Source organism: Octopus bimaculoides, chromosome 6 (genome assembly GCF_001194135.2).
Source record: "Octopus bimaculoides isolate UCB-OBI-ISO-001 chromosome 6, ASM119413v2, whole genome shotgun sequence".
NCBI lineage: Eukaryota > Metazoa > Mollusca > Cephalopoda > Octopoda > Octopodidae > Octopus > Octopus bimaculoides.
The window spans coordinates 81,419,903-81,431,589 of record NC_068986.1 but is presented as its reverse complement, the minus strand read 5'-3'; the positions used below and the strand labels follow the sequence as shown (position 1 = coordinate 81,431,589).

Genomic DNA, 11,687 nt, shown 5'->3' with positions numbered 1-11,687 from the left:
TATATATATATATATATATATATATATATATATATATAGGGGAGAATATATATATATTTATTATATGACAGGCTTATTTTGGTTTCTATGTACTAAATCCATTCACAAGATTTTGTTTGCCTTGGAGCTATAGTAGAAGACACTTGCCCAATTATATACACACATATATATGTATATGCACGTAAATAAAAGGTACAGTGGAATCAAAGATAGGTTAACAGAGAAAGTAGAATTTGTTTGTGACAAATGAGCAAGAGCAATAAATAATAAGAGCATTTCAGGACATCTATTTCCTGTGATGTTGTGAAAAGCTCAGGAGGCTCCCTAGAAATAGTAGATAGTCTCTGTTGTCTAGATCAGTGCTTCTCAAATTATCTGATGTGGTGTGCTGGCAGTATGTTTTCCAATGTGCCAGGGACTGGTAATATTTCTTAGTAATGTTAATTTATACCGGAAACAATATATATAATAAATATAATAAAAACTGACAATTTTTTTTTATCTTATATCTATTTTGCAAACAAATAATACAATATTACATAAGCATTTTATAAGGTTCACACACATCTAAAGTGTAAATACAAGAGGTGGTCAGACTTTGCATAAGGAGTAGACAACCACCATATATATACACACACACACACACACAGTGGTCCTTGTCTTCAAATTTTTAATGCATTTCTTGTCATTTATACAGCATGGAAGAGCAGTGAGGTAACACATAATAGTCAAACAACCAAAAGTACTATGTTACTTTAACTTCTCTAGTCTTATTTCAAAATGATTTTAACTTTTGCTACAAAGAGCCAAAATAATACCAGTAATATGGGTGAGACAATATAATCTGTATCCATTTTACTTATAGAGACTTTACTAAGATAAAAGTTCAACCCTTTAGTATTCAAACAGCCACACCTGGCCAAAATATTCTACCTGCTTTATGTTCAAGGTGGCTAGATTTGATCCCTCACACATACCCTCCAATGTCATTCTAAAAATTAACAGTTATATCTTTAAAATCTGGAAGCCATAATATAATGCTTGAGGAATTCAAAACAATGTGAATGAATAAATATTATATTTGATAGATTAATCTGAATGCTAGAGGGTTAATGAAGATAACTTGTGTTATATTTTTGATTTTGATTATTATATGTATTTTCAAAATTATTGTGCTGATGTGGCAGTGTTTAAGAAGTTCATTGTTTAAGTTTGTAGCTTCAGGTTCGCTTTGTAGCATCTTGGGCAAATGTCTTTTACACAATAATGATAACTTTTTGAGTGAATTTGGAAGATTGAAATGAAAAGAAGTTCATCACGTATGTATATAAAGTTCAAATTTACAGAAAACAAGACATTGACAGGTGAGTAAACAACAAGCAGGTGTATTAGTTTAACGCTTGGGACAAATGGACAGGTCTTTGATATTTCTCGCCCACGTTTTTTGACAGAAAGGATTGAGAGGTAAAAAAATGAAGAAAGAATGAAAAAAAAAGAGAAAAAAACGAATAGGGATTAACAGTTCACACACAAACATATATATATACATACAGGGTGCGATGGGTAAATTGTCACAAATTTATATTTCTAATTTCATGCATATGCATTGTTTTTGATTTTGTCAACTATGCAGCATAGTAGGGTCAGTTGGGCACCATTTGTGTGAAAACAGCACCATGATACAATTCATTCTGTCAGAAATTTGGAAACATGCTGTACTGCTTGGCATTTGCCCTGGAAGCTCCAATACGAACATTTCAGCATGTTTGGGTATCAATCTGAGGACACTGCAATCTGAAGATATGTACCATGAGTGATAAAATTCAAACATCCATTCAACATCATGGTGCTTGGAGTGATCACTAGCAATGGCAATGTCATGCCACCATTCATCTTTCCACACAGCCTCAGAATCAACACAGAGGCCTACGTCAAGTTTCTGGGGGAGACAGTGCTGCCCTGAGTCAAGAGGGTGGCTGCTCGAAGATCCTATGTCTGGCAACAGGACTCTGCATCGTGCCACACAAGCAGGAGAACCCAGTCATGGCTGTCAGAGAATTTCTGTGACTACATCACCCCTAACACCTGGCCACCTAATTCCCCAGACTGCAACCCCACTGATTATGTGTGGGGCACAGCTGAGTGAGAGACCAAGAAAACTCATTGTAACACCAAAGATGAACTGAAGGCAAAGATTATGGCAGCATTCACCAACTTAAACAAGAAGACCATCCAAAGGAGTTGCAGGAGATTCCAAAGTTGTGATTGAAGCCAATGGCGATTTTATTGAATAAATTTACTCTTTAGTATTGCAAGATATTTTTATGTAATTTTGGTAAATACGTTAAAATGAGATCAGTGTTACTTTCATTTTTGTACAATTTAGATGACAGTTTATTCACTGCATATATATATATTTTTATTCACTATATATGAATGGATATCAGACAATCTTTATGACCATATGATACCAAACTTAGCAGATTTAAGTCCCTTGGACTAGTATGTTCAGTGTTGTTGAAAGGGTGACTAATCACCAACCGCAATATTATAGCTTAACTGAAGGCTGGCATTGTCCAGTTGATGGCTGAAATAAATAGTGCAAAGATTCTGGTTGTGCATAGGAGTAGTCATTGAAACTGAATATAACTTCATATAGATTTGTGCAACTCATATTAGAATGGAAAATGGAGATAAAATGAGCAAGCATATTGTTTAATTTGCTGATAATGTTCAAACATGATAAACTTTCATGTTTGAACATTATCAGCAAGGTCATGCTACAGCAGTTTCTAAATGGTTGTACCAAAAATAATATAATAAACTTATATGCACACACACACACACATCATCATCATTATTTTACAGGTTTTCTATGCCTTAGAGAGAGATTTAACAGCTGGTTAAAAATACCAATGTGGTCAAACAATAAGCGCAAAACACACGAAACACTGACCATAACTATTAAGACTGACCTATTAACTGATAAGAGATTACCCTTAAGTCTTGCAGGCCATAGTGATTTTATAATCCAGCTTCATCCTACTTCTTGTTTCAATACTGATAGTGTAACACCCTAATTATATCTCTTTAGAGGGTGGTACACTACCTGCCCTCACCTATCCTCTCTACCCACTTCAACAAAGTTCAAAAGTTGATAGAATCATATGAAAATTAGTAGACGAATTTTGTTTTTCAAAGTAACAGTGAAATAAAAAACATCCTAACATTTGAAAAAATAAATACTTTATAAAATAAATGTTTACATAGATATGATTGATAAAAAGGATTTACAGGACTATATATATGCACACACATGGAAGCAGTGAGCTATCAAAATGAAAATGTTTCCAACATTCACTAAAAATGAATGTCTGTGAATAAAGTGCTCGAGTTTATAATATACATGGTAAAAAAAAATATCAAATTCATGAGCAATGTTTAGGTGTGAAAATAATTCCAAATTAGAGTTCAATGGAAGCAGTTATATTATAGGACAAACTATTCAAATTCTTTGCTTCATCCCCTCGCAAGGAGAGTTGTTCAGATTGAAGTTTAGGGCCTGATTTCTCAGGCATCATTGAGGTCTTTACAAAATTATATTCACCACATTCATTGCAAGGATCTTTAGGCATCAGTGTAAAAGCAATGCGACGAGTTTTACATTTACGACATTTGAAGAATCGTTTCATGCCTTCATGTTTCTTCACTGGATGGCGTTCTTTCTTGCACCTATCACCAATAGATAATGCAGTATAGCTGCACAACTTGCAGCTGAACAATGTACATTTCATTTCAGTTATAGATTGCATTTTGACTTCACATGCCTCTTTCTTCTCCAAAGTATTGAAGTAATTCTCCTGTTTTTCATTTTCCATTTCTGTAATGGCACCAGAATGGGATGACTTTAATTTCATCAATTTCTTTATTTCTGATGAATTTAAGTCAATATTTCCTAATAGTTTTGATCTCTTAGCTTGAGGAGGCTGTGAAGCAGACACCTCTTCTGTCAATGGTTGTAAGTCTTGGGAGATTCTTTTCTTAATCTTTTCCATAACCTTTAAATCATTTTGTTTACGGACAGCATTAGGATCTTCTTTCTGAAGCCCTCCACTACTTTGGATTTTCTTGACAGCCAATATTTTTGATATTTCAGAAGAATTTGAGGATCCTGGCTTGACACAATCTAAGTTAATGTTTAATCCAGTTTGTAAACCCCTCCCTAAAACTGGATTAGACAGTTTAGTGATTGTTTTTTTCATTTCCATTTGTTGTTTGTGTTTCTTGAGAAGTTCTAATGGGCTGATAGAAACAACAGAGACATTTGTCCCAGACTCTGCCGCAATCTTCTCTTTCTTCAGTAAATGTTTCACGAGGTTCATTGACCCAACTGATGGTGTACTCAGCATATCTAAGAATGCCTGATCCTTATCTGAAGAAAGTTTATTAAGAATTGCCTGATCTTTGCCACTGATCTTCTGAAGACTCATTGTTGACAGCCTAGCTTGTCCCAGCTTATTCTGTTGATGTTGCAGTTTGTTCACAGTAATTTTGTCTTTTTGCTGTGTATTGCCAAAGGGTAATGATGTATAAGATTTACCTTCATAAAAAAACATCCCTCCCTTAGGCAGAACCTTCTTGGTGAAGCATTTAGGAGTGACACCAGTGTAGCTATTTAATTCACTCCTTTTAGCACAAGTTAATTTATAAGCACTAGTGACATGATAGACACAGAATTCTCCTTGCATCTTATTCACAATATTTGTACATGGAGTACCATTCTTCTTCCGTTGTTGGCATTTCCCCATATCAGCAGACTCACCAATAACCATTAATTTATTGGGATGGCTAATGGTGAAAGCAATATCAGATTGCTTTCTTTCAGATTTATCCATCATGTTTGGATTTAATAAACCGATCACACTACCAACAACCAATTTCCAGTGAGTTTTATACACTTCACTGAACAAGAAAAATGAAACACTTTCCTCACAGTTCTGTAAATCATTCAATTTCCATATACTATATGTATTTCCTTTGGAAGATTTCCTTGGTTCCCCTTTCTGTACCACAACTGCAATAGTTACCCAGTCACATTCAGATAATTCCTTGGGATTTTTGTTATGGATGTGAGATAATTTAATCATTCGCCTATCTTGCATTCGTATTTTCATGGTGGAAGAGGATACTTTGGGATTAACAATACGAATTCCTGAAAAAGGATCTGTATCACATTTGTTATTAGCAGCAGTTGTATTTGTGAAAACGTTTGCTTTTGGATCAGATTGTCCATTAAACTGTTTTTCAACATTAATGATAGTTTGAACTGGTGATTTCTTCTTCACAGCTTTCGCTCGCAGGCTTGCCACGTCATGCGTGGCCGAATGGGCGATTCGTTGGTTTGCAGACTTTTTCAGTAATTTCTTCATTTCATTACCCTCTTCACTTAATTTTGGTTTCTCTCCCTCCAAATCTTCCCAATCACTATCACTATCACCAAATAATTCATTTTTTAAAGTCGAAGATTCTCTGCCGTTATTCACTAAAGAAGTGGAAGGTTTGACAGACACAGAGGGAGGAGATGGTGAGGTTTTAGAACAAGAAACGTGTCTTGACTGACCTTCTGAGGTAAACAGATCAACTTCGGCACTAAACAAACTATGAGATTTAGGGTCAGAATTGGTTTGAGGTAAATTCGAATTTACCGGCTGTGACGGTGTTGAGTTTTGTTGCTGTAATTTCTGTTCTAGTTCTTGCATACGTTCTCTCATTTTCTGTAGCTCATCCAGAAGATTCTCTTGGGAACTGGAGTGAGGATCAGAGTTGGGAGTTGGTTGGTTATTTCCCAGAACATTACTTCTCAATGTAGTGGATTTTGTGTGAGATTCACTGCAGTTTTTGGAAAAATCAGCAGTACTTTGATCCTTTACTTCTTCATCTTCTGATGAATCCTCTCCCAAAAATTCAACTAGAGTTTCTAAATTATAATGGTCATCCATCATAGTACAGACAGAATTCGTAATTCTACGAACGAAACAACATAAAAAATTGGCGCCATAAAAGTTTGTGTCAGGATGGCGAAGCAGAGCTAGCTTCCCATCAACATTAGAAATATAGTATAAACAATTTGAAAAAAAGATTCTTTAATCGATTAAATATATATGTTTATAATATAAATTTCTGAAGAAACAAGTGAATTATATTACCGTAATAAATACGAAACATTCAGTAGCTGCCTGGTTGAATGCTAATGCACGCATGCGCTCTAAATTCTATCGTTCTATGTCCGATGTCTTTTTTTGTGTTACGAACGTTGAAATATTTCTAATGTCGTCAGTTTCTTGGAATAATAACCCTACCTCAGGGTCGGAGACATCAGAAAGGTATTATGAATGTATATTAAAATGTATTCGTTGTTTTACTATGATCAGTAAATGCTATTTTAATGTTATAGCAAATATTTTGTGTTGGTTAATTTACTGTAATATGGCGTCTAGTGCTGATAAAGAAATCGACTGATTTATGTATATATACATATATACTGTTGGTATATATTTACATATACATACATACACAGTGTTGATATATATTTACATATACATACATACACAGTGTTGGTATATATATATATATATATATATATCAGGAACAGACTGGTGTATCATGTCAAGTAAAGAGGCAATATAGGACAGATATGTGATATATAAATAGCGGGGGCTTTCAGTGATTTACCTTTGATGTAAGTTATGTAGATATGAACTGGTGTGTATGTATTTATATAAAACATAACTGGTATTATTATAAGCTAACACAGAACAGTAATATTAGGTTATGTTACACACTGGAGATAGGCTACAATGCTGTCATTACATACACATATATATGGAAAGAGAGCTATAGAAAATAACGATGTTAATTAAGCAAACTGTCACACAAAAGTATCTTGATGATTTTTACAAATAATTATTGAAAAATGAAAAAAATCACATAAGACAGTGAGTTTCATTTTTGTATCTCTAAAATATAATGGCGTGTGTTTTGTAAATGAAAATCGTGTTTAAAGAACGTTGATGTAATACAACAAATAAAACGGAAAAAATTATTTTGGTGTGAGGAAGAAAGGAATTCTTATGTCTTGAGGTGAACTGCTCGGCGAAGAATCTACCCGTAATGTTAGGCTTCTGTTTTTCGCATCAAATTTATTCTTGTCTGTAAACTTTTTTGTATTATTTGATGTGACGGACCATCTGTAGTTTCACTGCTATTTCACTTGTAAACTTCAGTGAGACCACCTCAATGCCACTCCTTATAATGGCGGCATTCACTACATCTCAGATTTTCTCATGTTACATTTAACATATATTGGCACTGCTATACACAGAGGCTCCCGTCATTTAGAATATTAACATAATTAGAGCATTACTTGCCCCTTATTTATTAATTGTTGATATTTATTAAAATCAGTTTAATTATGGAGCTTGTTTAGATTCATATCTCAGTTGTTATTTTTACTCTGCCACTTTTATCTTTTGCTTTCGCTTTACGCCCACCGTCTATAACTATAGCTTCTGTGTAGTCACTAAACCTGCCAGAAATGACATCCAAATTTCCCTTATATTACATCCAGTCGCATTAAAAAAAAGGGAAAGGAAAGAACATTTTCTAATGCAGTCTTACAAGGATGCGGGGTTGAAGGAATGTCATTGTTGGACTCCCTGACCGCGGGCTAAACACTGACAACAAATAGAAAAGATACACAATTTCTATAAAATTATAACACTTTTAACAAATATTTAAGATCAGATCACTCCATCCCGCAATTAACTAAATAACATTTATATGAGAGATTGTAGTTAAGCTACGGAGGAATTGTGTAGACTAACTTTTCTTTAACTGGGGCCGTATCGTACCATTTCCAAATGAAATATTACTTGCCCACTTTACACTGAATTTTTTGCAGTTCTTCAATTTTATTTGTCTTAGTATGAAATTAGTAACCCTGAAACTCGTCCGAGGGTCGCAGGTTGTCCATGCATGGTTAAGATCATCATCATTTAACGTCCGCTTTCCATGCTGGCATGGGTTGGACGGTTTGACTGAGGACTGGTAAGCCAGAGGCTGCAACAGGTTCAATCTGATCTGGCAAAGTTTCTACAGCTGGATGCCCTTCCTAACGCCAACCACGCCGAGAGTGTAGTGGGTGCTTTTTACGTGCCACCGGCACGAGGGCCAGTCAGGTGGTTCTGGCAACGACCACACTCAAAAGGTATTTTTACGTGCTACTTGCATGAGAGCCAGTCCGGCGGCACGGGCAACGATCACGCTCGAATGTTGTTTTTCACGTGTCACCGGTACCGGTGCCAATCCGTGGCCCTGGCAACAATCACGCTCGGATATGCTTTTAACGTTCCACTGGCACGAGTGCCAATCAGGCGGTACTGTCATCGGCCACGTCAGTGATTTTGATTTGTTTACACTTGCCTCAATAGGTCTTCACCCTACGTTTGGATGTGCTTTTAACGTTCCACTGGCATGAGTGCCAATCTGGTGGTACTCTCGTCGGCCACGTCAGCAATTTTGTTTTTAATTTTGATTTTACTTGCCTCCACAAGCAAGATTTATTGTCCAATGAATGAGGAGTATTCATAAGTGGGCTTGTTACACCCACTTGTATAGGCCATGGGCTATGGTCTCACTTGGCTTGTCGGGTCTTCTCAAGCACAGCATATCTCCAAAGGTCCCAGTCACTAGTCATTGCCTCAGTAAGGCCCAATGTTCGAAGGTCGTGCTTCTCCACCTCATCCCAGGTTTTCCTAGGTCTACCTCTTCCACAGGTTCCCTCAACTGCTAGGGTGTGACACTTTTTCACACAACTGTCCTCATTCATTTGCAACTCATGACCATACCAGTGCAGTCATCTCTCTTGCACACCACATCTGATGCCTCTTAAATCCATTTTCTTTAAATTGTTCGATGTGACTCAATGCAGATTAGCACCAAAGTATACCGTGTTTCTGTATGTTGTAATAGTTGCTGAAAGGACTGGTGATAGCAAGAGCATCTGGTAACATACTGCCTCAGAAAATTCCTCTTTCTATGGAAAAGTGAACTTAAGGCATTGTTGATGAATCTGCTCTTGATTGTCTATTTTAAAGTATTCAGATTGAATGAAAAATCTAATTTAAAAAAATTAGATTTCTGTTGGCCTTTAGCATTCTGATTACTCTGTAAAGTGTAAGACTTATTTAAAAAGCAATAGGAATTGTATATTGGACAAACTTTTCCAAGATGTACAAAAAGGAATATTGTTGGCTGAAATTCCTTTGATCAAATTTCTACTCAAATGGAACCGTTTCTGCAATTTAGAAAACTGTAAAAAAGGGGGGGGGGACCCTTTAATTTGTAAAAAAAATGGTTTAGAAGCAACAATTACAAAGGGGCAGAGAGGTATTTAGGCGTGCACAAGGAAATATATACTGAAGAACTTTTTTTTTTTCACAACAAATTTTGGTGTAACTATTTGGTTGTAATGTTGAAGAAATGTAGGAAATTTGAATGATTGCCATAATTAGTTAAAGAAAATTGTTCATTATGTAAAATTCCATTATCTACTTCTCAAAATTATTGCAAGAGAAGTCTACTTCCAAAACAAGTTTTTTTGCAGTAACCTCTCAAAAACTTCCTTTTGTCTGCTACTAAAGTACATCAAACAAAACACTGGATACTTCTGTCAGCTATTAAAGTACTTCAAACTAAATGCTGGATGCTGCTGTCAGCTACTAATGTCATCATTACTGTGATTTCATATACATTTTATTTTGATAATTGTGAAATTAATCTTTTGTAAAGTGATTTACTTTGACTTCCCTCACTATTTTATTGCTAAAGGGCATTCACTTCATGTTTATTTGAGAGATGCTTGATTAAAACCCAAGGTTTCTTTAATTTTATCTATAGATTAAAAAGAAAAATTTAAATAGTTCAGCATCTGGGAGGTAGCTTCTCCGTAGGAAATGAGTAGGTAGGACTTAATAGTTTGTATACAAAAAGTATAGTGGAGTCTATAGCAGGCTAACAGACTAAATGTACTGAAAGAAATGGAAATAAAACCCATGAAGTATCAAGATGACTCACAAGATGTAATTATTAGTTTCTAGTGACTTAGTCCTGGAGATGGCTCTAATAAAGCGGTAGACATTAGAATAAAAGCAAAGATGTGGTCACAGTTCAGTGACCTATTATAAATATTTTTTCTCATCATATGAAGATAGATTATATGAAGAATTTATAAAAATGTGTGATACTATTTGGTAGTGGGACTTCTGTAGTTGATCTATGGGAACCGAAGAAGAATGGCTTGAGTATGATTTCTTGAAAGTTGTCAGGTGATGTATGCAAGAAAAGATTACACTGATATGGACTTGGTTACAAAGTGTTGTATGGTAATAATGGACAGTAACCATAGAAGAATAAAATGTGATTAAGTCTGATCTCAAAATACTGGGTGACGCACATGAAATAACGAAGCACTGGAAATATGATGTGGGAAAATAGTGTGTTATCCTTTTGAATGATGATTGTGATGATCTTTGCTACCACCCTCAGTTTTTTCACCAACAGCCTTTCTTTCATGTAGTGTTTATCTTCATTAAATATCTTTGACATCATCATTTAGTGTCCATTTTCCACATTGGCATGGGCTAGACAGTGCGACTAGAACTGGTAAGATGGAAAGCTGCACTAGGTTCCAGTCCGTTTTGGCCTAGTTTCTACAACTAGATACCATTCCTAACACACCGGCATGGATGCCTTTTACATATCACTCGCATGGGTGCCTTTTATGTCTCACCAGCATGGGTGCCTCACACATGTCACCAGCACAGGCACCTTTTACACATCACTAGCACTGGCCATGAGTGTAGTTTCACTTAACTTAATGTGTCTTCTCAAGCACAGCAAATTGCCAGAAGTCTCGGCCACTTGTCATTGCCTCCATGAGACACAACTTCCAAAGATTTTATTTCACTGCCTCATCCCGTGTCATCCTGGGTCTTCCTCTTCCACAGGTTCCCTCCACAGTTAGAGATCAGCACTTATTTATGCATCTGTCCTTGTCCATATGCGCCACATAGCCATATCAGTACAGTCTTCTCTCTTGCACACTACATCTTGTGCCCTCCCTCTTGTACCCAATTTTTCTCTTGTGACACACTCTCTTTTACATGCACACTGACATTGCACATTCAACAAAGCATACTGAGTTCATTTCTTTCAAGCTTTTGCATATCCTCTGCAGTCACAGCTCATGTTTCACTGCCTTGTAGCATAGTTGTTTGCACACAAGCATCATACAATCTACCTTTCACTCTGAGGGAGAGGCTCTTTGTTACCAACAAAGGTAGAAGCTCTCTGAACTTCGTCTAGCCTGTTCTTATTCTTGCAGCTTTATTACAATACTTGGATCTATTTTAAAACGGGGGCCACATTTTTCATTAATGTTTTACGTAGTGTTTTTGGTACGGAAAGACTTTCAAACTCCGTATACTTATCTATTTTGTGTTATAGAACAGAAAAATATTTTTGTATTCGAATTTATTTCATGTAAAAAATTGTCTTATTTCGATAATTTCAACCAATCACTGACAAGTATTCAGTTGTTTATATTTACTCCTTTGGCTGATTAAGCG

The 11,687-nt window shown here is 35.8% G+C and overlaps 2 protein-coding genes across 3 annotated transcripts in view; one reads left to right on the top strand and one right to left on the bottom strand.

Annotated features, from left to right (window-relative positions):
- Positions 1-2,496: 2,496 nt before the first annotated feature.
- LOC106874325 (protein MCM10 homolog) lies at positions 2,497-6,227 on the bottom strand. Its single transcript, XM_014922014.2, has one exon. The coding sequence runs from the start codon at positions 6,000-6,002 to the stop codon at positions 3,465-3,467; it is 2,538 nt and encodes an 845-aa protein (XP_014777500.1). The 5' UTR covers positions 6,003-6,227; the 3' UTR covers positions 2,497-3,464.
- Positions 6,228-6,246: 19 nt separating this feature from the next.
- The window catches only part of LOC106874324 (leukocyte receptor cluster member 8 homolog), a 24,995-nt gene continuing 19,554 nt past the window's right edge, over positions 6,247-11,687 (top strand). For both annotated transcript variants that reach the window (XM_014922013.2, XM_014922011.2), the window contains exon 1: positions 6,247-6,383. In XM_014922013.2, coding sequence (XP_014777499.1) covers positions 6,259-6,383 — 125 coding nt within the window. In that variant the 5' untranslated portion in view covers positions 6,247-6,258. The remainder of the gene's footprint in view (positions 6,384-11,687) is intronic.

Bases quoted from the DNA above. Each gene is read 5' to 3' on its own strand.
- LOC106874325 (XM_014922014.2), bottom strand. From the start codon at position 6,002: ATGATGGATGACCATTATAATTTAGAAACTCTAGTTGAATTTTTGGGA.